Below are 27,313 nucleotides of genomic sequence, written 5' to 3'. Positions count from 1 at the left end.
TAGAAAAAAAAAAAAAAAATTCCCACCTCTTTTGACATTTTATCACATCTGCATTTGACCAAAGGATGGGAAACTTTAATGACAGTGAATCTCTTTGTTGTAAAGAGGCTTGAAATGAGCTTCTGTTTTCATTTGGTAAATGCAGAATACATGACTGCATGGTAGGTAACACCCATCAGAACATTTGGCTCCTAAGGTTGAATTTGTTTTAAATAAATACACATGTAATACAGTAAAAATTACAGTAAAATTGCAATGTTAGTTCCATCATCCTAAACATTGTTTTGTGTGCAGTTGGATGTGATTTTACTGGATTGGAGTTTTCTGTTTATTCCAAGGACAAATATTAATTAAATATTAATTAATACAAATACACTGATAAAAATGTGTGAACCACAGTTTTTGTTTTTTTTTTTTGTTATAGGCCTGGGCATTTATGAATAGGAGTTCCTTTGATTCTGCGTCACCTCATTGGTTCGTGTGGCTGCAGTGTGCCCCCCCCCATCAGTCTGCTGCTGGACCCGGAGGAAAGGCTCTCCTCACCGCGGGTCTCCTCTCCTCGACCTTCTCCTGCACCGGACCCGTGTTGTCCATCGTACCCGCCCTCTCTGCAGCCTTTCGTCGCTCAGATGTATTTTTCCTTACAGCAGCGGTGAAAGAGGAGGAGACGAGGTTCGGGAGAGATTTCTGTGCTACTGTTTGGTCCTCGAGGGGAGGAGTCACTTGTCAATTCTACGCTGCAACGAGAAGGCGCCGTGCAGAGAGGTAAGATACCGTTTACGTAATAGAAATTATTGTGCGTTTTATCTGCTGCCTGAGCAAACTTTAAAATGCGCATTTAGACGGCTCTGCTGTTGTTCTTCCCCGTGTCCCTTTGGGAAACAGGGAGGTGGAGGTGAACGCGAACACGTAGCTTATTAAACATGCCACTCCCTGCGATAGCACTGATGCACTGAGCAGACCTCTCTCTTTAAAACGATTCCATTGGATTTGTGGAAAGTGTGTAAATATTTTTGTGTGTGTCTGTGTGCCTGTGTGTGCGCGTGTGTGTGTGTGTGTGTGTGTGTGTGTGCGCGCGCGTGTCTGAGTGTGTATGGTATTATTTATCACACTTTTAATTTACACTTGCATCCACACCATACAGCCTGTAGGCCTATCCATATTATTGGTTGAATAACACTTTTTTATTTAGGGTTAGAACATATGGCTATAACAGTGTGTTATAAAGACCTGCAGCTCTGTTATGAAATGTAGGGTATAGTGATATGATATCATATCAAAACTAATCCTTTGTTTTGCTGTCATAATATCATAAAGTAATCTGCTTGCTGCTAGAGGCCAGTAAGACCCCATGTTGAACACCACATGGTACAGAAACAGAATATTTTGGTCAGGGATGCCGCGGAGGACAGCACTGTGTGTGGGCAGACTGAGGTCACTCTCTGAAACCCGCATTGCTGATGTGGGCTTGTGTCCAGTGAACAGATATTTAATAAGGTCGTATCATCAGGTTTCCCTCCACTGAGGCATAACTGAACATCAAGCTGAAAACTAGCCTTTTTTTTTTTTCAACACCTTGTCATCCTGGAAAACGCCTCCAAACTGAGGAGATAATACAGTGATAAGTCAGTTCACTCAAAGGACAAACACCCCCCACCCCCAAAAAATAAAATGTGATTAGTGTGTTTTCTGTTTGGCATTTTAAAGGCGGGGAAAGCACTTCAGAGCAGATGCTGGTTGTGTAATAATCCTATTTGTCATTGACATTTCATCTGTCATCAAGAGGAGTGCCATACCACCAGCTCTAACCTACGTGTAGTCAGAAATGCTGTGTTCAGTCAGAAGTTCATTCACGACCTACAGCGTTGCGTTACTTATTGTCCGGATTAAAGGAACGCAAACAGTTTGATTTGATGCCTCATTGACGTGTCCACGTAATAAACAGGACAGATTAGGTCTGATATAATCTCATGTTTTCCTCACACTGACCCAACCATCTGCACCGTTCGAATGTAACGGTCCCTCAAAACCGTCAGTCCCTCGAAGTTCATGTGTTTTTAGTCTACTGCCTGTAGAATAACAAGAGTTATTAATTAATGATAGTATACATGTGCATAAGCAGCACAAGCAGAATAACCACTTTGGTTACTATATGTCAAAACTGTGTTTTGTTTTCTGTTGAAACGTCATTGATTGAGAGCTGTTTTTGTTGTCAGACAGAAGTTAGTGTGTGATCAGCACGCTGCATCATGTCAGAAAGTTTAAAATAGAAAGACTCCAGCCAAAGCCTCTATGCATTATGTTAAGTGTCTGGTGATGCTGTGGGCCAAGAGATTGGATTTCTTTTGCCTTTTGGAAATAAATTCAAAATGAGGCTTTGCTGCTGTGAATTAAGGCTGAGGTGTGCTGCTGAAGATCTGTGTTTGTAAATAGCTGATGGAAGTTGTGTCGTCTCTTGGTATTGCGTTCTTTGCTTGCTGTAACGTCAAGTCGTGAGCTGCTCGAGCAGGTCACAAGTTCCCAAGCCAGCTTGTTAAACTTAGCTTCAGCATGAGAGGGAATGTCCACCTATTCATCCTAAAGACTCTCATAATGTTGAGAGCTGCATGATTTATAGTACCTTTCCCTTATTCCTTCATGAATGATTGATAATGACAACTAATCCATAAAACAGCTATAAATGAATCATCTTATTATAAATTCAGTCGGCTGGTCAAAATGAAATGAGCTCAGAAAATGTGTTTTATAACACATTAGTGTGTTATAAATTAAAACCCCCCGCTACAGTAAAACTGCAGGGTTACTCAGTAGGATTTGTCTTTTAGGACTTAAGTGGGTTATTTTTCTCCTGACGTCTCCTGTGGGACCCAATTCAACATAACTGATTTTATTCCCCAGTGGTTATTTACCTCTTAGAAGGACTAGGTGTGGCAGAAGGTTCTGATTCACTTCGCAGTTTTACTCATAAACATCTGTACTAGTACGACAGCGTAATGAAGTCTGAACACTTTTGTTCAAAGTTATTTGGATATTTAGAATTTCCACATAAATGCAGCATGATGTATTTGTTCTCTGGCAAAGAAAGAAAGTTCTAGGACAGATTTTGTAGTTGTACTTTAATTCGCTGTAATCCCTCGAGACGCCTTCAGAATTTGAATTCCTGTAAAGGCTGGATTTCTCATTCCTTGTGGCGAAAGTTTTCCAGAGGGGAAGGTGAAGTATGAAACATCAAAGGAGAGTCGGCATCTTGTAGCGTAAAGACAGGAGGTCAAATCTTCGACTGTGTCTGTGGGCCCAGGAGCATTTTAGTGTACTGTATACACACACACACACACACACACACACACACATATACATGTAAGAGAAAAGAAAACAGTTAAGTGTAGGTGTGCTTTATCTTCCTGAGCAGCATCTGCCTTCATCGCTCGGGTTGTTAATTGTGTTCTTTTGAGCTGTCTGAGGGACATGAAAGAACACCAGACTCCTACTCGTTGTTTAACCACTGTATATATTTAGAGAGAGGTCATAATGTTTGTTTAACATAATACTTTTTAAGAATTGTTAACATATCTTAGACACAAGGGCATGTTTCATTATTTTGTAGCCATGCTGTTTTATTTGTGTTTGAAATCAGTAGACAGAGATTGACACACAGTGTTTTTTTGACTTAGGGGTGTGAATGACACTGGTAGCTGTCGCTTGCACTTTCCCCTTGAAATATTAAATGGAATCCAGGCAATCCCATAATATGTGTGCCAACATCACATAAGGTTGTTACACACTTGTTACAACACTTCACTGAATCTATATGAATCTTAGCTTGAGTGTATTAAGAAAAAGACGATAGAAAAATGATGGCTACTGCACTATTACTATAATTTATACACATTTCGCCAATATTTGGCAGCTGCAATGACCAAGTAAACAAAAAATTGTTTGTCTACGAACATGTCTTTGCAATAGCTGACATTTTGATGTGTCAATAAGGTTCACCAAGCTCAGTCTTTCAGCTTTTGATGTTTTGTGATTATTTTGTTGTTATGATGTTATGATGACTGTTCAGCATGTCATTATCTAAAAGCTTTTTATGACACTTCTCGCTGTATTCACACAGTTCAATCGTGTATGTCCATGATAGCATTTGGTGCGTACAGATGTCTGCAATGTTTATTTCTGCTGTTTTTGATGGATTGATGATCTGGTTTAACATGCTGATGATGTAACAGTGCTAAGTACAGATTGTGAGCAGGACAGTTTAAAGTGAAAGAACATGATCTAGTATGTGGATGATTTATAGTAGTTGTTGAAGAAAAAAAAAAAGCAATTGTCCCAGGTCAAATTAACTATTTGGGCTGATTATCAAGTCGAAAACTAGTCTGAGTTGTATTGTTAATTGGAGCTGATTCTCAGTGCAAATCGAGTCTGAGCCTCTAAATCCTGGTCAAATCTGGCAACTATGTATGGACCATAGCCAGTCACATTTGGTTCTTTCATGCCAAAACACACCATGGTTTACTAGCATTTAGCAGAGAAATACAATGTAGAGTATAGCTTTGTCCTTAAATTAATTAAATACATATATGTTCACATATGGTGAAAACATTGAGTAAAATTCAGTTGTGTTTCTAGCAAAATATCAAACTTTGTACTTAAATAAATTAGTCTAAAGTCAATTTTACTGTGTAGGTTCTGGTTTTTATATCATGTGTATGAATTTGTATGAACTGATTTCAGATGAACTGTCTGTTTAGAGTTACTGCCTTTTTTATGTTTATGGGAACTCAGTGTACCAGTGTGTGTCTGAGTGTGTAGGCACAGATACACCCTGAAGACGGTATGTGCTTTTCACATCTTCACATGTGGGAATTTATAATTGTACTGTATGAATACCAAAGCTGCAACTTTGTCATTGTATCCTCTGCGTTGTACACATGTGTGTTATAACATATAAACATATAACTGTGTTCACAAATTAGTCATCTAGTCCATTTATGTTCTTTTAGTTTTTTGGAATTAGATCAGGGCCAGTTTTATCACAATATCCATCATATATCAGTTTATCATTTTAATATCTTTATAGGTTTATCTCTTATTCAGTTTGTTAGCAACCTGTTGAATTTGGCATTTGACCTTCTTAATGGTGTGTAGTGTATTGCCTTTTACTGTATTTAAATATTTGGATTGTACATTTTTAAGAGATTTCAGAGAAGACCCTTTATTTCTTTTGCACAAACGTTAATGTTGTTTTAAGAGTCAGTATAATACAAAAATACATTACCACTAGACAAACAAACATAGTGGTAAACAAACAGCTGTTTGCAATGTGTACCCATATTGTTATTTTGTGATGTGTTGGCAAAACTGTCTCAGCAACATCCCGGTCAAATCTCCCAGAGATGCATTATTTTTAGCAGAGCTACAGTGGGGAAAAACCATGCATCTAAAATGACCACGCTAATCATCACTTTATGGTGCCAACGTCTCAAAGGGCAAGAAATGGCCTTTCTTTACTCTTAAATTACTATATACTCTATAATGATGTGCTGCTGCAAAAAGAGTTTGCTTTTAATGTTGATTTTAACCCATGTACAAGGCTGTAATACAAACACAACTCCAGGTCTGTGTCTCTATGCAGGAAGGAAAATTAGGAACTACAGCATTACATAAAATCTTAATTCTTTGTGTGTCCCTGTTCAAAAAATGATGAAACATATCGCAGCTTCTGTATCTACATCCTCCTTCTGGCCATTGCAGCTGATTTCATATAAAAACACATAACTTTCCAGCATCGTAGATTTTCCTTTATTTGTAGTTACAGAGTTAGAGAATGTGAAATGCTTTTAGAGGTGAAAACAGATGATGATGTCTGGTCATATCTCATGCCATATTCTATGGTTAGATTTGAGATAGTACAGATATGCATACAGTTGGTTTAATTGGTCTGCGTGAATCGCCTCATGCTCTCTAGGCCTGATTATGAAAGCTTGCTGCTGCCTAATGGAGACAGAATGAGTAGTCTGTGCTGTCTATAACCACCTCCCTCCTGCCTTCCCCCTCCCTCATCCCTGCCTCACACACCCCCTGTCAAACCACTCACAATGCTCTCATCCATCTGCTCTTTGTGGCTCATGGCTGTGACCTTATTGCTCATGTCTGAAGATGTATGACAAAACCTTAGAAGAGAATGAAGGCACTAGTTAATACATATTATGGCTTGTCATCGTGTAAGGATGGAGCCTTGCACCAAGGATTGGCTTTGAGCACCCTTCTTGTTTGCTGTGGTGATGGACAGGCTCACAGATGAGGTTAGACAGGAATCTCTGTGGACCATGATGTTTGCAGATGACATTGTAATCTGTAGTGAGAGCAGAGAGCAGGTGGAGGAAAATCTAGAGAGGTGGAGGTTTGCTCTGGAAAGGAGAAGAATGAAACTTAGCCGCAGTAAAACAGAGTACATGTGTGTAAATGAGAGGGACTCAAGTAGAACGGTGAGGTTACAGGGAGTAGAGGTGAAGAAGGTGGAGGATTTTAAGTACCTAGGGTCAACAGTCCAGAGCAACGGAGAGTGTGGAAAAGAAGTGAAGAGACGTGTGCAAGCAGGTTGGAACGGGTGGAGGAAAGTGTCAGGTGTGATGTGTGACAAAAGAGTGTCAGCAAGAATGAAAGGAAAGGTGCACAAGACAGTGGTGAGACCAGCAATGTTGTCTGGTTTAGAGACAGTGGCACTGAGAAAAAGACAGGAGGCAGAGCTGGAGGTAGCAGAGCTGAAGATGTTGAGGTTCTCTCTGGGAGTGACGAGGATGGATAGGATCAGGAATGAGTACGTCAGAGGGACAGCTCATGTTAGATGTTTTGGAGAAAAAGCCAGGGAAGCCAGATTGAGATGGTTTGGACATGTTCAGAGGAGGGACAGTGAATACATTGGTAAAAGGATGCTGAGGTTAGAGCTGCCAGGAAGGAGGCCTAGAGGAAGACCAAAGAGGAGGTTCTTGGATGTAGTGAAGGAGGACATGAGGATAGTTGGTGTGGGTGAGGAGGATACAGAGGATAGGGTTAAATGGAGGCAGATGATTCGCTGTGGCGACCCCTGAAGGGAGCAGCTGAAAGGAAAAGAAAAAGATGGCTTGTCATCATGTGGAACAGTTTTGTAATTAAGTATGAATTGGTTATTAGCAGGGATGAAGCTAAAACAAACAAAACATCATAGCACAGATGGGGCTCTCTGTTTTTGCGAGGCTATAAATTTAAAGCCAGAAAAAGAGATAGATAATATTTATATCCATGTGCCTACAGGTTCATGCAGAGAAAGGATTTTCCATATAAAAATGTTCAAAGGAAAACCAAAGTTCAAAAGCGACCGTGACTACAAATAATGTAATGAAGCAATCCGTGGCTTGGGACTGAAATCTCTTGTACATTTACAAAGAATAAGCAAAGATTTGAGCAACGTGAGGAAAATAACTATAATTTTATACAATAGCAAAAGATTTTCCCTGCTTTCCTCTTCTTCTAACCTTTTTGTGACTGCAGACAGGTGGATTGTTTTTTTTTTTATTTTTTATGAAAAAATATATAAATTAAATATGGACATCCTGGTGATCTAGTGCAGATCCCTTAAAGAAAAGCCATGTTTACTTGTGACCTCTCAAGCCATCTCTGTTTAGTAGTTATAACTTTAGATAGTAATTTAGAGGCCTGAAGAGGGGAAAAAATGTCCAGCAGTTCAAAAATAATCACAGTGACATGTGTCAATATAATAAAATCTTCACAATTCTTCTAAAAGTTATCAATAGTAATGTGGACTTATCTCCAAACCTCTGATGCTTTCAGCAGCTCCACTTTTTATGTGGGGGCGTTTTATTCAACAATATATAAAATAGCAACATGCCTCCAGAGAACAGAGCACATGCCATCATTTCTGATTCACTTTGGTTTTTCATTTTTGGTTCCATGTTAGGGGGCTGCTGCCAGTGAAGAGGAGGCCTGAAATGATGAAGGGCAGTCGGCCAGTTCAGGTCTAGCTCGGACCAAGGGAACTGCAGTGGAGGTGAAGGAGGAAGAAAACAAAGTAAACCACATGACCAGACCTTGGAAAGGCTCCAAATTAGTGATGTTCCCCTTGGGCAGGGATTACCTCCTCCTCCTCATCGCCCTCTCTATCTCTCATGTTCTTCCTCCCTCGTGTAGGAAAGCAACAGCCCAGCTCCAAGCCTCTGAGCCGTGAGAGCTCACTGCGCTTGCTCACCCACACACAAACACACACACAAACACACACACACACACACACACACACTCAAACACACACACACTTTTGCATCCTGCTCATGGTCATTGGCCTGCCCTCCTCAGCTGCTGCTCCTGCTCTAGTCCTAAACCATGAAGAGGCCCAAGCAGCAGACGGGGCCCCTGAGCTTCCTAAATTTCTTCAGCAGAAAGCCCAAATCGGAGCCAAGGCCCGAGAAGTCTGTGGAAACCTGGCCCAGGGAGGAGGTGGCCATCACTCTGACCCCAAGCGAGCATCCAGAGCAGGTGAGGATGTGTCTCCCAATACTGTTACTACTGTCTGGGAGTGGTTTGTATATGGTCCAGCTCTAATTTTACAAAATCGATTAAGAAGCCTATTTTGAGTTTATAGGTCATGCTGGCTTTGTAAAGACACAGGCAGATTTTTTTTTATTTTAATGGAAATTTTACTTGCTTACTTATGTTTTTTTGTGGTTCTTTCACACTGTGCAATTAAAGTTAGAAAATAGTAACACAAATATTTATTTGCTGTTGTTAATTTAAATAGATTTTACAGGTAGGTTTTAAACATTTTGGTGATTTGAAATATACCTGAAGAAAGGCTGTAAATCATTAACCTGGCTTATTACCTTCTGCTTGCTTTCTCCTTCTCCCCTGTTATAGCTCATACCCATTAGAGTGTTTATTTAATTTACTGGTAATTTCTAGAAATTATGTTGCCAAGAAACCAAATAGACCAAAGATAATACAGTAAGTATCCTCCTACATGCACACAGAGACACACACATGTTGATTTTCAGTAGAAATGTGAGGTTGTTACATATGTTATTTATTTCTTGCCTTTTAGAATAAAATATTTTTTGTGACAGTAGTACAGTATTCTCACAAGTCTGCTGTTTCTCAGTTTCACCCTTTTAAATATTTGGTTAATCATCAGCTGTCTAATTGTTTACAGGACCTGAACCTCACAGCAGAAGAGGCTGGAGAATCAAGAATTTCAGGAGCAGAAAGAGGAGAAGGAGGAGGTCCGCAAGCAGCAGCAGAGGCTGGTGAGGATGGTGCCGCCACAGCTGAATGCGTGGGCGGGGTCAGCAGCGGCTCCACTGGAGTCTTGTCCCTCTCCTCGTCCAGCCACGAGCAGCTATTGGACGAACACCTGGAGGAGTGCCCACTGTGCCTGCTCAGTCAACCGCGTTGCCACTTCCCGCGACTCACCTCTTGTTCCCATCGGGCATGCTCCGACTGCCTCCGCCAGTACCTGCGCATTGAGATATCAGAGAGCCGGGTGGGCATCGCATGCCCACAGTGCCCTGAGACACTGGCGCCACTAGATGTTCGTGCCATCCTGGATGACCGGGCACTGCTGGAGCGGTTTGAGGAGTACCAGTTGCGGCGCTTTCTGGCTGCTGATCCAGATACGCGCTGGTGCCCTGCACCTGACTGCAGGTGAGAATTTAACCTATACCACCACATGAACAGTATTTATACTAGAAAAGGTTTTCTTTTAATTTCATGCAGTCATTTTAGTACATGTAGAGTTAATTGATAACACAGAGAGAAGATAATTTAATAGGATAGAAAGTAAGACTTAGATAATTAAAATAATAGCTTCTCTAGATCTAAACTTGCAGAAAAATATAATTTTATTGACATCTTGAGTGACACAGTAAGCAATTCAGTATACTGCAATAAATTACCTAGTAAAAAGTTAGAGCCCCAGTCCAGTGCTACAGTATGACAGCCCTCATCAAACTCTGTCATCCAACCACCGAAGCAGTTTTCAGTGTCAGAATGACTGATTGGGCTTTGAAAAAAAGAACTGACATCTAGTGAAAGCTCTGTTTGAGTTTTTCATACTTCCCAAGGCTGTTGCATTTTTGATGCGACCAATATACTTTGCAAACAGCACGGAGGCCTCTTTCCCTTTCTAAGTACAATTCTTCAAAAGCCCATCTAAATTTACCACCAAATACATATTCCATTACAGGAAGGATTCAGCATTATATCAGTTTACTACAGTAATACTTTCAAATTGTTATTGGTGATGTGCCTGGCATTTCTGGGGCCATTTTACAGTTTTTCTTGCTCCCTGAGGACAACTGGCTGAAATGTGGATTACATCATGTCGTGTAGAGATGTTTAAAGCACAACTCAAATGTAATTTCATTGCAGAATCGATCTAGGACATAGTCATAAATCATACATGGAAAATCCTTTGTTTTTTTCCAGAGGCAGCAGTCTCAATATACAACAATGTAACATAGCCACAGAACATGTTCTGAGTAAAGGATCATCTTTTCTGCTCTTGTTTACAATATGCAGAAACATGGATCTATTGCCATATCACCTTAATGTTAAGGTAACAGGATAGGGATGCTGATGGGAAATCATAGTGTGTGTGCATGTGTGAGTGCATGTTACGAGTGTGTGTTCTCTGATATTTGTGGTCACAAGCATGTATGCACCAGGGTCAGGGCTCAGTGGTAGACTGTCTGTCTCCCCGACTGTCAGTACTCACAGCCCTCGTGATGAATGAGTGGAACAAAAAAATCAATAAACCAATTTGTGGGAAATTAAATATAACACAAAAAAACAAGAGATCTGATTTCTAAAGTAGCTACAACAAATCAACTGAACGTTTGGCATATTTTGAGATTAAAAGTGCTCTGGAGGTTAGTGGTATTCAACATTTTAAACGACTGATAGTTCCCATGCAAAAGAACCAGTGAAGTGTTGACCCTTTATGTAAACTGGTTGTTCCTAGTTATGGTTTATGTATTCAACCGGTTCTCAACATATACACATTCCTCAGGGTCTTAAAGACAGAAGCTTAGCTGGAGATTATGTTGGCTCTAAGAAACTGCGGCAAAACGTGTGTTTCTGTTGCCTGTGTGTGCGTGTGTGTGTGTCCACACACTTTTATGCGCAATATGGTACCTCTGCACATTTTGTAATTTTGCTGCATTGCTTGAGTTTAAGATGTGCTCATACAAGCTTGAGTTTGCGGCAGTAGTCCTGGATTTTTCAATGTAGGAAAAAAGGAGAAGTTTTAACCTAGTAATTAAACTTTTTGTAGAAAAAAGTATATCAGACCCAAGTTATTATTCAAAACAAATGTTTTAGTTGCCTTAAAATATGTCCGGATCTTTAAGAATACAAACGTCTATAAGCATATGTTTTCTAAAATGCTTTACTAAAACTACCTATAATATATGTGCTATAGGGGCAAGAAATAAGTACATTACTGTATGTTAAGTAAAATTTGATTAATTTAAGAGATGCCAGCAGCCTGTTACGTTGTCAGCACTTCTTTAAACATCTCTTAAGATTAAGCTTTAACCAATCCAGTTATTGTTAGTTCCTTCTTAAAGAAACAACTTTAGGTCCACACTGATTTTGTTGTGTGGCCAAAATGTGTTTGACTTGAAAATTAGATACATTCGCTTCTAATTTAATTTGACGGCAACGTGGAAACCATGCAGCAGTCTAATTATCCTCTTATGTGTGTGTGACCTTCACCCTGTCTGATATATCTGATATACCTTTCATATAAACGTGAAAACCACATAAGGTGGGAGTTGTCAAAGGAAAAAACCTTTTTTAATATTTCTCAGCAGAGCAGAACTGCTTGGATCCTAATCACTTACTGTTACTTTGACTTCTGTTTGATCCTTAGTCGCACGAGCTTCTGAATATAAGAAAAAAATATGCAAATATCGCCTCTGGGGGGCGAGATGAGATTCACAGGTGTCAAGCGCCTCATTTTCATCATAATGACTCCTCAAGATCTGAGGATGGGATTATTTCTGATTCAGGTGTTGAACTCTGGGAATCAGTCCCACAGATAGTTGTATCTCTGAATTGTGACTCACTGTCAACTGTGCTGTTTGTGAGCAAAGACAACAATGAACAATTCAGCGTGTTTCACAAGGATGAACAGTGAAACAGTACAAGGAGAGCAAGACATTTGAGAATTCTACTTTTATCTTTTCTTAGATGTTCTGCTAAGTCGACCAAAGATGTGACATTTAACTGAAACCGTCGCTATAGAGTGGAATAGTGAGTAGGGAGACAATCTGGATTGAAGCCTCCATCATGCCCGTTGAGGTCTCCTGTAGCAAAGAGCAACAATAAATCCCACTCTGTGGATCAAATATACTAATCCTGTCTACTCTGTTATTTTGTATCTGAAGTTTATCTCTCTCCTCAGCTATGCAGTGATAGCGTACGGCTGTGCAGAGTGTCCCAAGCTGAGCTGTGGTCGCGAGGGATGTGACACAGAGTTCTGCTATCACTGTCGGCAGCTGTGGCACCCCAACCAGACATGTGACCAGGCACGGCGTCAGCGGGCCCGCCACACCTCAAGCGGCAACGATGCCTCCACGCTGTACGTCTTCAATGAAGAACCTGGAGGAGGTGAGGCCGGCAGCTCCTGTTACCCTTGTTGTAGCCTCCTGTGGCTTTTGAATCAAGAAAGTGATGGAGTATGTTCGTGCAGAGATAATTTCCTAAATACACCAAAATTGGCCAGGGACAGTAACACAGGCCATTAAAGGAATAGTTCCACAGTTTAGGAAATAGATGTATTCCCTGTTAGTTAGATGAGAAGAATTTGTTGCCCAATTTTACTCTGTTGCTGTAGATGCAGAGGAAATCAAAGCGTGCCCTCGCTGTGGTGCCTACATCATGAAGACGAACGATGGCAGCTGTAACCGAATGAACTGCACTGTGTGTGCCTGTCAGTTCTGCTGGCTGTGTATGCAGGAGATCACAGACGTGCACTACCTCAGGTAGATCTTTTTGATGCTCAGCTCATTAAAACAATAAAATGCAATTTCAATTAAATTATGACAAATTTCTACTGAGGCAGGAGGACTTGGAGAAAACCACCACACACAAGGGGGAGAACATGCAAACTAGAGATACCCCAGTTTGGCAAACCCACAATCTTCTTGCTGGGAGGTTACCATGCAAACCACTTTACCACTGTGCCACCTCAATTGTTTTCTATTTTAGACAAAATGAGTAATTAAACAATATTTGCCATGTAATTAATAATGCTAGAAATAGGCTAATTAGTTGTGGCCCTATAATAAACTTGGTTTTTGGAACGTATAATTTACCATTAGCATAAATTAGCATGACTGTGTTCACACCATTACTCCATCCATACATTACTAAGCAATACCCAGGGTGATGAAAACTAGTCCAGTCAGCAAGGCTCATGCAATATGTCATTGTTTAGATGCTGTGCTGCTTTAATCTGTTCGTCTGGGCTTCCATTGATTTTTCCAGTCCTGGAAGAGAGTCACTGCTGTCTTGTCATCAATTAATCACATCTTTCTGCCTCCATATTTCCATGCAGCAGAAACTCAAGTTACAAGAGTAGCTAAAAGCTGATTAGGTAAATCTGAAAAACAGATGAATCTCTCTGCTGGCCAGGGTCTATTTCACAGTGTATGAAAGGTGTGGATATGCTTGAATTTTTCATTTCATCAGTTAAGAAAGCGTTTTCGCCTATCTGCATGAATTGCGTTATCTTTTTACACTTTCTCTACTTCTTCTTCCCTCTACCCCTCCTCTCGTGTGTCTTTCACACTTCAAATTACAGTGAGCGTATGATAGAAGGGCAAAGCTTTGAGCATTTGCCTGCAAATCTCTCAGTTCAGAACAACAGAGGACAAGTATAATACCTCACCATAATACCCCTAATCAGGCTATTAGAACCCTGAAGTGACATTTGCAGCTGTAACATAAACACATACTTTTAGAAACAGCATAGCCCCAAGGTGCTATTTGTGGTTCTTAAATTGTCACTGCTTTTTCTACAAGTTAATTGCTGTTTGATTAAGACCAAACAGCATTTGTCAGTGTCACTGCTCTCCAAGGCAATCTACAACACCGAGAGCTAATACTAGATTGTAGTAACACTTAAGGCGACATTTATTGTACCTAACATCACATCAGATGACAGAGTGGCAACCCCCTGTAAATAGAGTTAAATAATCATGCATCTGATTTTCTATTTCTCTAACAGCAGTGTGTAAGATAAAGGAGTATCTGTATTGCAAATGACTGTAATTCAGGGAGATAAAGCTCAACTAAAATGGTAAATGCAGATGAGGTTGTTCATTTTGGTTAATAATATAATAACAATAATGTGATAGTCCACCAATGTTGTCATGTTGCTGTACATCATTTACTGCACTTCTTGAAATAGTAATAACTCATAAGTGTTTCATGTTTGTGTCAGAGTTATTTTAGGCAGTGTGACGCGTCATGACCCACATCATGATGACGTTTTTGTGATCATAACAACGGAAGTGATGTTTCTGTGAGCCACCTATGTGGATGCACACATACTGTTTGTGTGTGTAAAATAAAAACGCCTGCAGTCAGTCAAGCAGTTCTGTGAGTCTGTAGTTTGTGGTAGTTAGGCACATTTGAGCTTTGAGCTAAGTGCTTACATCAAGCATGTTTTCACACTGCCATGCTGATGTGTAGCAGGTGTAGTGTTTTCCTGGTTCACCTTTTTAATTTAGCATGTAATCATGCTAATGTTTGATAATTACAGTGGAACAAAGTTCATGTTGAGGAGAATTAGTTTTATGGATATTTGCAAAAAAATCAAGGTATGGACAAATTACAACCTGACCCGATGATTGTTACAAAAAGGGGAATTACCAAAGTTATTACAATATATGAACCTTTGAACCATGGCAATCCATCAGAGAGATATTTCAGGCTGGAAGAAAGTGATGAACACACTGACCAGGAGTCATCCAAGGATCCAAACCTCTAGTTTGGCTAAAAATGCTGTTTGTTTTATGATTCTTTTATGAGCTCTGTGCATGAAATATTTTGAACTCTTGAAATTCTTGTTTTTCCCTGATGTGTCTCCTGTTTGGCTCAGTCCCTCAGGATGCACATTCTGGGGGAAGAAGCCATGGTCGCAAACCCGCAAAGTTCTGTGGCAGGTGGGCATGTTGCTCGGAGCGCCGGTGGTCATCTCCCTTATAGCGGGCATCGCCATCCCAGTCATCATCGTAGGCATACCAATCTACATGGGTCGAAAGGTAGAAACCATTAAGTAGTGATAGATAGTAGTTAGACTGTTTTGTTGGACTGGTAAAGTTTGTGCAGTACCTCATAGAGAGAGTACAGGGCCAAAAAATGCAGAATGCTCACATAATATCTAGAATATTCACAGTCAACAAATCAATCAGAATAACTTAAAAGGTTTTCAGTCTTTAAATGAGACATACATGGCGTCTGTTTTTATGTTAGAACAGTATGATAACTTGCTGACCTGTGCAGGCTGTTTTCCTTTCCCCTCATGCATGCTGGGATGTAGGTATTAGTGGACATGAATAAGGGACAGGAATTAGAGGCTGTGGAGAATGAGAACAACAAGTCCCCAGTTAAATTTCCATTATCTAATTTATGTTTCATTTTATTACCTTCCAGGTCCATGGACGCTGTAAGAAAAACAGTATCTCAGGAAGTAAGCACTATTTGACTGTGGCAAGTGGGGTGATGATGTCAGTGTTTGTTTCACCAGTCATAGCAGCTGTCACTGTGGGTAAGGAGCAGAAAACAGCGACTTTGCCACGTAATTAAAGTGTGAACATTGCTTGTATTTATAAAAATGTGTAAAAATCTATAACCAAGAAATAAAATCACCACAATATCCACAACTTTGACTTTTTCACAATGTCAAACTATTCCTTTAGTAGATCTTGATTTGGCACAAAACTTTAGTGTAAATCCATATAAATACTCCTAAAGCAGGTTTCTGTATGAAAACATCCCACCTGATTCCATAACCACAGACACACAGAGAGCAAAGGAGCATTTTGATGACTCATGCCACTTCCTACTGAAAGGTAACATTCGTGACTGTGACAGAAACCCTTAGGGCTTTCGCAGCTTCTTGGCTTTCTGCAGTGTCAAAGCCATCACTGTACTGCACTCTGATGGGCCCTCCCCTGGCACACACACCCTCAAACACACATTTAGCTGTTCTGTCCTTTTCACCCTCACCTCCTACCCCTGTGTGTCTCCTTCTGCTGCCTCTAAGTCCCTTCAGTTTCATTTTTCACTCTGGCTTCACTTTCTCTCTGCCATATGTTTTAGCGCATCTCATTAGTCACAGACTTGTTGTCTCTCTCTTTTTGACTCACACAGACTCTTCCATTCATTCCTGTCTCTCTCTGGCCAGTAGGCACATCCTCTTTCCCTGGTTTCACCCTGTTGCTGAGTCAATAGCATCCCAGTGTCCCCACTGTGTTAATGATGCCCCTTTGTTTGTTTGGGACGCTGCTTTGTGTTCCCAAATTCCTATCGCACTCACAGATTATATAATCATACAGCGCAGGGCTTGTTGAAAGTACTTTTGTGAAGGTTATGAAGGAGAGTGGGGAGAAACTGGAGTTTGCCCGTGTAGTTATGCACTGTTCTTTCATATTTTGACTTATTATAAAGACCGATGATCCATCACAGTGAAATCTTTATCTATTAGTTTACTCTTGTAGCAAATTTATGTTATTGCATCATCATAATGAATTTATTGTTGTATATAAGTTTAATTTGAATAGATTCAAATTCATAAAAAATCGACGACTAAAGCAAGATCGACTTGATTCCAGTGGAATTAAAATAGATATGAAAAAACATTTTGTGCAATACAAACACTAGGGACCTAAGAGCATAAGAAGTAGTTCCCATTTTCAACAGAAGTCCATGAATATGTAGTTAAGTTGCCAAGAAAAGCATTTTATTGTGTACCACAAACTCCAGTACAATCCACAGTTAAGCAGGATGGGTTCCCCCTTGTGTTTGTTTTGGGTCATTGCAAAGATATGATATTAATCATGTAAAACTTTAAAGGGGCACTACACCAATTTAATATGCTATTAAACATAAAATCTTTTCAGATAAAGGTGTATTTACTAGTCACAGGGACACTACTCAGTCTGTGAAATCAGTAATGTTTTTTGTGGAGGAACTTTTTCAAGTCAGAAAAGGACATTACACTGAATAGTTTGGACTTGAAGATTTTTTTTTAATAGAGCAATTTTAATGCTAATTACGGGTGTGACTGTGTAAAAGAAAGCACCACGGAAAATTAGTTTCTGGAACATGGTGTCAAATTGAATTACAGTAAATCTAGGATCAATGTTATTGGAGCTTGAGTCACACTAGGGTCTAAAGGTCAGGATATTTTTGGCCTCTGCTGCTTTGATTTGGACTTTAACAAGCCCAAAAAAATGTATTAGATGATTAGATTGTTTAGTGCAAACCAAATGCAACTGTTGTGGATATTTTATGAATTGTTTTCTCATATTTTTCTGTTTTCTTGCAGGTGTGGGTGTACCACTAATGCTGACATATGTCTATGGGGTCGTCCCCATGTCACTGTGTAGGAACGGATGGTGTCGACCACAGAGTGAACCTCCTGAAACACAGAAAATCCAACTGGAGGACTTAGCCAGCTGTGAGTACACAGTCTAATAAGTGTAAAGTTTAAGTGAGGGATAGCATCTACTAAAATTATTCAGATAAGGAGACAGATGACACTAAGTTGTGATTGTTGCTCCAAAGGACAGCCTGATCTGATGAAGTTTCAACTTCTCTTATAGATCTTCTATTCTCTCATGTAGTCAGTGACCACTGGACGGGCCAGAACAACCCAACTCTCAGCGATACCAGCGTCCAGGAAGTCAGAGTCAGTGTGCAGGAAGTGGGTGTCCTACCGAGTACGAGCACCACGCCCCCGGAGCTAGATAGCTATGTTGGATTGGACGAAGCCACAAAACGCCATGCATACACGCATCAGGACAGCCAGTCAGACTGCGAGGTGGTTATTGTGCCTGACAGCAAGCACGATGACACACAAGCACCTCCTTTGAGGTACCTGTTGCCTCTGTATGTTATTATGTTAGTAACATCTCTTTTCAGAATAATTGTGTTTTGTTTTTGTCTAAACAAAAGTTTACACATCCAATAGTGTAGGTATTTAAACATATAGTTCTCTGAGGCACTCTTTGCTTTGTCTAGTATAGAATGGCTTGCAGCTTTATATTGAGACCTCTATTTGTGTCTGTTGTCACTACAGGGAAGGAACTAATATTGAGGTTCGTGTGGAAATTGAAACCCAACCCAGAGGTGCCCGCCAGTCCAGCCTAAGTAGCATCCTGTCTAGCCGAAGCTTATCAGTGGAGTCCTTGGGACACTCACAGTCCCAGTCTCAAGACTACCTGTGTGCCTCAGAACTGGAAGAAAGACAAGAAGGAGGAAGAGGAGGAGATGGAGATCAGCAGGAGGGAAGAGAGAAACCAGGAGGGGAAGCAGCAGGAGGAGATGAAGGGACAGCTTTCCCAGTCTTTGAAATAGACAGTGTATGAGGTCCTCCAATGCAGGCTTTGAACTTGGTTAAAGATTTAGTCAGATTTATGGAAATAAACAAATCCATGAGCTGACATGTCAGTGGACTGACCTGAAAATTGCTGGCCAAGGCTAACTCCTGCTTCCAAGACAGGCCCTCCCACCAGATGCCTTCTAGCTCCAGCCTCTAAGGAAGATGCAGGTTTAGAGAGAGCAAATGAAAAAGATGAGTTTGTGGGAGTGTGTGTAAGAGGCAAATAGCATGAGAATATGACATAAACATGGAAGGGGGATAAACTCTAAAGCAGACAGGATAGCATTCATCAACAAATCTAAAAGACAATGAGTGATGAGAGCATGTTAGCTGACAAGGTCAGTCTGTTTTTTTTTTCTATGTTGTCCTTTCAAAAAACACTACCTTACTCCCCCTCTATTACGAATCTACTTCATAAAGCCCTCTCTTCTTCTGACTGTACTCTTCTACTTCTGTCAGTGATCTCACCTCTTCAATCTTCCTTTACACATAAAGAAAGCCCCACAAGCATGATTTGTTTTCTGGGGGATTAAGAATCTAACAACTGTCTTGTCAGTGAGTGAATATCAAACACTTCCCAAGCCATGCTGCAAGACAGTAAGGGTATTTTTAGGTTGCAGTGTTCACTCCTGAATTGGGCAACCTTAAACAGACAACGCATGCTGCACTGTTTGATTACTCTTCCTTGAGAGGAGTCTAGTTAAAATGTGGAACTGACATGTGGAAAACGTTCAAGCCGCTAACTGTTGTTCTCTATTGGACTCAAAGATGCTCTGTGATATTATGGCAGCGACTGTTTAGATTGACTGAGGACTTACTAATGCCATGACTTCTAACTATTAATCACAGATCCAAAGTCTTTTGGATTTTTTTTTTTTTTTTTTTTTTTTTAGCCAAACAGCTTTTAGCCTTCAGACAACTATTTCCTTTTAAACTCAAGAGGTAGACATTTGTTTGGTTTGTAAAAAATGCTCATTCTAAAGCAGATACTTGCAATGGCAGCAACAACATGGCAATCTCCACATTAAAAATAGCTGCATGATTCTACTGCTCACTGTGTATCCAGGATAACGTACAGTCACACACAAATACACACATATTCAAAAACAGTTGTCAGTGTAATTGCAGTAGTCTGCACTGCTGAGAGCATTAAATATAAAGTAAAGACCCTGTCAAATGATCACAGAGCACCAAAATTACAACAGCAGCATGCCACTTCAGGCTAAACTATAATAACCCCTTCTAGATAATTAATGAGAAACACATGCTTAGGTTCCTGAGTGTGAAATATGTGTGAGAAATGAATTCAGACATGATATGATAACTTGTGCTGGGTTGTGGAGAGAAACTGAATAAAGATTTCACCATGAAGGACAAAAACATAATGCATGTTTTTTTTTTTTGTATGTGTCAGACATCAATTTCTTTTCCAGTAAAAGATCCTCTCTTTTCTGATTAGATACTCTATACGTATTCATTTATATTCATCTATGTAGACTAATTGCCTTTAGTGAATAGCTCCACAGCAGAGATACTGTATGGACAGGGAACATGGACCAAAGCTGAAACTAAGATGGGGACATTGCAGGTTATAATATGCATGTCATTGTGTGTCACTTTGTTGTGACAAATGCATACCATACCCAAGCGTCACAGTCTTTAATTGATTACAAAAATGATTTATCATTTATTATGTCCAGGAAATGTGCTGTTACAACAAATAAATAAATAAATAAATAAAACATTGCAATAACCTGTACAATCAATAGAGGGCGCCAGCATCCAAAAAAAAAGGAAACCAAAAGAATTAGTTAGCCTTGCATATGATTTTTTTTTTTACACCATATTCTCCTTTGCTCAACTTTACTTAAATAAAAGTATAAATACCACAGTGTCATGATACTCTGTTACAAGTAATAAAAAATGTACACACGTACAAAAGTACAAGCAGTCAAATATATGTGAACTACCATAAGTAAAAGTATTCAACATCACATGTGTATTTTATATTACTGGATCAATGCATTATTATGTTAATCAATACAATATTGCAGTTATCTAACACATATGCTGATAACACTGGAGTAGGCTCCATGCAGCTGGTGAAGGTTAGAAGGACACGCCCTTAACTTTGGAAACGGTGCAGTGTCTGCATGTGTTTCAGCGGGGAGACAAACAGAGGGGAGACAAACAGAGGGGGCATACTTCAACCAGTGCTCTCTCTCTCTCTCTCTCTCTCTCTCTCTTCGCCTTTTCTGTCCGTGCCTCGGCCGCCGTCGAGCTCAAGCTGCTGCATTTACCTCCCTGTGCTCCGGAGACCGGGGGGGCGGGCATCCACCTGCCGGAGAGCAGACACACCTCGGGATGGACGCTCTGAAATCCGCCGGCAGAGCGATTATCAAGAGTCCCGGAGTTCCGCGGCACACATGGGGAACTTCCAAGCACGAAAGTGAGTGTCAGGATGTGCTGTGTTTATATGTTTTGATTTCGGACAGTGTTGGAAAGATTTTGGCCATGCAGCAAAGGTGGTGTTATCTCCCACAGAGGGAAATGAGCACCAAATGCGGTTCAGGCTGCTCGTAGTAATCAAACTGTTGTGTTTTTATTATGGAGAGCTTTTGTTTGGCTTTTTCCCTGAGCTGCGTTTCATGTAGTTTACAAACCTGGACAATTACAAACTGTTTTACGTCGTTAAGCCTCATTTGTGATTGTTTTAGGGTCCTCGGTGATATGTTTAGTCCTGCTGTGCCTTAACAACTGAGGTCACAGGCTCAATGAGCTAATTAGAACTGGCTAGACAATGAACCAGGCACAGAAAAGTGAAAATGATAAATATTTCCTGGTTCACATGTGATAAGTTAGCCTTTCTACTGTTTTAGATCAGTTTGGGGCTGTTTCTCCCTTTTTGCTATTGCATAGAATAAACCATTAACAGAGTAATCAATAAAAAAATCTACAAATCGACTGATAATGAAAATAAACATTTGCTACAGTCTTAAAATGAAATGCTCCACTAAACCTTTGCCAGTTTGTTCATTCAAGTGCTACAATTAGAGATAAATATACATGAACCCTTAAAGTAATCAGGATATTATAGTGATTTCTGTCACATAATCCTGACTGACGACTGTCACTCAAAATAAATCATTAACATGTATGTTTACCAACATCAAAGCCAATACACAGGCTGAGTTTAGGTTGTTTTTTCATCATAAAAGTGGTAAATAGATCTACAACAAGCAAATAACATTATATGATATATTTGGATGTATTGTTTTGCGAACTTTAAATGTTTATTCAGAAAATGCTCTAAAATGTGCAAGATTTGCTTCTGGACTGCATGAGGTGCAGTAGGTTGGGGGTGCTGAGTGAAGGGTCAGTACAGCAAACCTTGTCACACCGTCAGCGCCGGGCAGAGCGTGAGGGGACGCTTGGCTGCCTGCAGCTCTGCTGTCTCTCTCGTGTGTGAAGTGATGCCTTCAAGGCGCCCTCCGTGCAGCTACATCGCCTGTAAAGCTTCTCGCTGCCATAAATACTAGCACGCTGCTCTTGCCTCATTCTGAATCTCTGCTTAGTGAACAATCAACCACCTATGCCAGCTTTCATTAAACATGACTGATTAATTTCACAGCCAGGATGATGTGCATGGTTCCTGCACACTCTGTTGGAAATGTTCTACATTAATTATTAATATTTGGTGTTAAGACTGTGAGACTACTCACTGGATTAGGGCCTTAATGAGTCTATCTCATGGCTGTGAATGCAAGATGTCAGTGTTGAATGACAGGCTGTCCTAAAACATTTGGATTGTTTGACTCTTGATGGATGCTGGGCAAAAACTTTTGATCTTTGTTTTTGTGCAAACCATTTCACCGTCATTATGATGACAGGTGCCGACAAACACGCACACATCAACATGTTATCTCGAAAGACATTGTCTGTGTCTTATTGTTAGCAGGAGCTACTGCATTGTGCTTCTCTTCTTTTCTTCTTCTTATTGTCATCTGTGTCAAAAAGAGATCGAAAAATAGGCAGAGTGATGGTGTCAGAGCAGAATCCATCTGATGACAAAAGCAGTTTGTGTCTAAATGCCACCAGAGGAATCAGGCTAGAAAAATGTGAACGCAGCAGTCACAAACAGTACAGACAGACAGGGTGACTGCTGATGTCCAGAAGCTACTTAGTAGGCAATTTGGAGAGAGGACAGCGACTGTATGCCAGCATGTGGCGATGCGTCAAAGCCGCCTGTCAGAATGCAAATAAGGCAACATTGCAGCTGCTTGGCAGACACACAGATTAGATGTGATTAATATTTTGGGAAAAATGCTAAATTACTTGTGTCCTATCTATTTACTGAAGGGAAACTGCATACAAATACTGCCATAATGTTACCTTTGTTCACATAACATTACTTAATGACAGCATACAGTTAATTTAGTGACTTAAATGATAGAAAATCAATATCACTCAATATCCATATCAATATTAATAAATTCAAGCCACCATCAGGGCATTTGAGTTTAAAGATAATGTGTTAAATATGCCAGACTCTCAGTATTAAATCATTAGCATACTTGTGACTGCAGTGGAAAGGTGAGATGAGACAGAACATTAGACTTGGGTGCTGTATTTTTTATGGCAGCAGCACTCAAAGGGTGGTGGTTGGGGTCCTTTAATTAAACATGCCAGATTTATAATTTGGTTACCCCATGACCTTTCTGTCACACTCCTGCAAGCTTTGGGCAGTGACCCTTTCAGACATGCACCTTCTTACATTAATAGCAATTGTGAATGTAGCTTTCTGTCTGAATGGCCACCTGAACCACATGTGAAGGTCATGAGAGTAATCTTATTGCACTGACCATGTAACATTTCTGTAACCCTGATAACATAGCATAAGTCTGAATGGCTCCCTGTCAAGCAGCATATGTAGTATGCAGAAGGTTCCTGTCTAGTCTGCTGTAGTCCACTGTCAGTTTACAAGTCTGACTAATGCATTAGTGCCTGTAAAAACTAGATATTACATTCAAATCCACCTAATTTTTTTTTTTTTTTGTATAACCCCAAGGATGGAGCACACAGTCTGCATGATAAGGGTGTAAAAACTTATAATAGCCAAATAAAGAGGCACTCTTTTTGCAAGTGAAAAAAAAAAGCTGAATAATTTAATTTTTGGCCTTGTTAACATAAAATTACCTGTTTCTAGGCATTTGCTGTAACCATCCGTCAGTTCTTTAGCCAGCAGAAAAGTGACGTGCAGCATTTCACCAATCGTCCCCCGTGGGGCCGTTCATTGTCATCTGTTGAGGTCAAAGCTGCTCGCAGGATGGGAATGGATGCAGCATTCGCCTGGAGTACAAGCCATCCCTTTGGATCACATCACATAGAAGCAGGACGGACCTTTCAAGTCACACACACTTGCCCTTGGCACCAAGGACACCCATGCTGTACCGTCTGCATCCCTTTAAAATCATGTAGCTTTGGGACAGATTGAGTTGTATTCAGTAAGACTGTGTCCTTGTTTTTTCTGGTAGATTATGAAGCTTTGAGGAGAATTTCTCAAATTATGTAGTTGGTATTGCTGCTCTTTGCAGTGCGTAAAACATCCTGATCTGGAATTAGTGGACCTGACAGTCATTAGTTTTAAGTGTCTTGAAACTGGCAGTGAATACAGCCTACGGTTCTATTAGGGGCTTGACTGAATGACATGTAGGAGGCAGCAGTGTCAGTTAGCACTGCCCCTAGAGGAGCAATTATGCCTCAGTGGTTTGTAAAGACATACCGAGGAGGATGAGGAGGAGGAGGAGGAGGAAGAGCAGAAGCGAAATGGGAGGAAAGGGTGGGGGTTATAAAGGGTAACGATGGGGAGAATGTCACAGAGAGAGAATACGGTGTGTGCAGCAAATGATAGGGGATTTCTGTGCTTTGAATATGATAGAAGAAGATAAAGGGTTAATAACTAGGGGCTCACTTTTGTGGATTTGTGTTACGATGCACAATTAAACTGTGCAGCTTTGAAAGGCAATATGTGTCTATGACTGTATAGCCAATTTAAAGAGTTTTGTCATAAGACGTGTCGTACAATGCGGATGGTTTTGTTTAACACTGCCCATGTCATGAGGTGTGCATTTCTCAGAAATGTGATATAATATATTCAACTAAATAAACAGAAGAGCATCTGAACAAAACAGTTGTAGGGAGGTATAGAGCTGAAAATGCTTTTGAAGAGAGTGTTTGTGTTTTCAGGTGGCTTTGCAGAATGCTAAAAGACTCACATCTAAAGCCTTTCCTGTACCCGTTCCAGTACAGTGTTTCTGAAGCCACAGCCAATCAGTATGTACTCTCCACACAGACTAATGTCTTTCTTATAAATGGCTAAGGCACCAGTTACAGGCATCATTTCTGCAACCAACAGAGCAAAATCTTCGTAAATGTAAGCAATTCTCAACCATATTGAAGATTTTTTTTTTTTGTCTGTCCAGTAAAATTAAAGCACAGTGTTCTGTCCAAACTGTTAATTAAATCTTTTGAAATGTTGTTTTCGTTATCTGCTGATCTAGTATTTCCATTTACGCTTCAAGGAGAAACCCTTAATTATTGATTCTTGTACTCCCTGGGTCTATAGATAACATGCACAGCAATTTAGAGGACTGGTAAACCAACATGTGCTCTTATCTGAGCTTCAGTATATGAGATGATGATTTAACTGAACAGATTTCCCACCTATACTCTGCATAATTCATGCTCACAACCTCAGCAGTCTGACCAGTAGGAGACTTTAAAGAGATTTAGATTAGATGATAAAGAGGTGCTAATGGGTTTCCATGGTGTGTGCTTTAGGAAAGTAACCTAAGGATTTACTTTAAAAATCAGCGGTTGCCAAAGTTGTGAGGTATTGCTCATTTGGGGTTGAGGAATTTAAGTTATGTAAACCCAGCATAAACAACTTAAAGAATTTCGTGTGTGTGTTCATGACCTTTTGACTCTTTCCACTTTGGTCAGAGGAGAACTACAGGAGCTAAATCCCCTGCAACAGTCAGATTAGTTGGATTATCATCAAAAACAGCTACGTCAGTGACGGCTCAGCACAGAGTTTAGTTTTGCTCCCTTTGCCCGCTTAGGTTGAGTTCAGTCAAGCTTTTATACACAATTTCAGAGATGGCTTGGTTTTTCACAGTTTCTTGAAGTGGAAGGATTTTGTGTCACTGGCATTAGATTTTAAATACATCGTTCTTTGAATTTATAATTTTATGCTCTTTTATTACCAAATAGTTATAGTTTTTGAAACTATCAACTATTGGAAACATTGATATGGACTTTGGTTTAGACACTCAAATTTTTCCATAGATGAGCTGCAATGGAGTTGGTGATCCCAAATTGAGACGGACTAACTTATACCATACTTCATAGTTTATTTGTGTTGTGGAAAAAATTGTTTGTGTCTGTATGAATCCACCTAACTAATGTTTGTTTTTCATCATCCTCTTGTGAATTCAGTTCAGGTCACAAAGGTGCATTTATTTATTTATTTTTTGTTGTATTTTCCAAAGTCAAGAGGAGTATTAGCTGGATTTAGGATATTGTTATGTTGGACACATTTTTGAGTAGGTTTGTTTGGGCCAGTGTGAACAGTGCTCTTCAGCCTCAAATTGGGTTGACAAGTGCTTCACTGCACAAACTGCTCTTCTTGTCACACTTGTGGTCTTGTGTTTTAATCCTGCAGTTGCTGTTGGTGTTTTAAATTAAAATAATGCCTCACTTTTTGCCCGTCATAGATCTGCGTTTAATCATAGCTTAGCCTGAGCCCCCCTGCCCTTTACTCCACAACTCTTTTTTTTTTCTGTATTAATGCCTTAAAATACCAACTGTATCAAGGAGGTTCACCTTAATTCTTCCTCTTTGTTTAAGGATAGCAGAGAATGTTTCAGCTGAAGCTACACTGAACACTGGGGATCAGTGGGGATCCTTTCTGGCTCTGTAGTCCAAACAAAGGACTTAGTGTGGAGACACTGGAATGACAATGTGTAAAGGATTTAATAAGATGTGTGTGTGCGTGCGTGCGTGCGTGTGCGTGTGTGTGTGTTATACTTCTATGAAGGTACCTAGAGTCTGTTTCAGGCTGTATCTTTTAAAATCAAGTGTTACCAACAATTTCCCTCCAGGAGCCACAATTCAATTTTGCTTTGAATGTTTTGTATCCTCCAGTTTTAACTCAAGACTGAATCAAATCTTTTTTTTTGATAGCAATGTAATATTTTTTCACATTTTCACACACTGTGCTGCACTTGTTATATTTGAGCATCAAGTATATTTTCTTCACTGTTGCACTCTACCAATATTGATTTTAAAGGCTTGGCCTCATGTTATTGAAAACAGCTCCACATCATATTGACTTAGTTTGTGAGACCCTTGAGAGTTATGTTATGGCAAGTGTATACCATGGCCAACTGTATATATAGTATGTGTTGTGAATGGATGTTTGGTAACCTGTACTGCATGTTTTTAAAGCCTTCTAGGTTATCTATGTGTACATTTTTTTTTTTATCCTTGTCTGTTTAATACCAGCTGAGATGAGGGCATTCTCACTCCTACACTGTAACACAGATTACATTCATATCTGTCACATCACTACCATAAACGCTTAATGGT

The 27,313-nt window shown here is 40.0% G+C and overlaps 2 protein-coding genes across 3 annotated transcripts in view; both read left to right on the top strand.

The window, feature by feature from the left end:
- Window positions 1-641: 641 nt before the first annotated feature.
- Window positions 642-19,470, top strand: LOC113137298 (E3 ubiquitin-protein ligase RNF19B). 2 transcript variants are annotated; one of them, XM_026318846.1, is made up of 11 exons: window positions 642-765; window positions 7,958-8,068; window positions 8,188-8,529; window positions 9,200-9,690; window positions 12,455-12,660; window positions 12,887-13,034; window positions 15,158-15,320; window positions 15,712-15,826; window positions 17,609-17,740; window positions 17,886-18,156; window positions 18,362-19,470. In XM_026318846.1, exons 3-11 carry the CDS (start codon window positions 8,377-8,379, stop codon window positions 18,648-18,650), a joined length of 1,968 nt encoding a protein of 655 aa, XP_026174631.1. In that variant the 5' UTR covers window positions 642-765; window positions 7,958-8,068; window positions 8,188-8,376; the 3' UTR covers window positions 18,651-19,470. The 2 variants fall into 2 exon arrangements, with proteins under 2 accessions (XP_026174631.1, XP_026174630.1); XM_026318845.1 differs by having other exon boundaries at window positions 7,958-8,529.
- Window positions 19,471-21,028: 1,558 nt separating this feature from the next.
- The window catches only part of LOC113137294 (low density lipoprotein receptor adapter protein 1), a 32,308-nt gene continuing 26,023 nt past the window's right edge, over window positions 21,029-27,313 (top strand). The window contains exon 1 of the mRNA XM_026318841.1: window positions 21,029-21,113. Within this exon, the coding sequence (XP_026174626.1) occupies window positions 21,029-21,113 (85 nt within the window). The remainder of the gene's footprint in view (window positions 21,114-27,313) is intronic.

This window comes from Mastacembelus armatus, chromosome 24 (assembly GCF_900324485.2).
Source record: "Mastacembelus armatus chromosome 24, fMasArm1.2, whole genome shotgun sequence".
In the NCBI taxonomy this organism is placed as follows: Eukaryota; Metazoa; Chordata; class Actinopteri; order Synbranchiformes; family Mastacembelidae; genus Mastacembelus; species Mastacembelus armatus.
The sequence above is the reverse complement of the archived record's forward strand: the minus strand, read 5'-3'. Positions and strand labels throughout refer to the sequence as shown.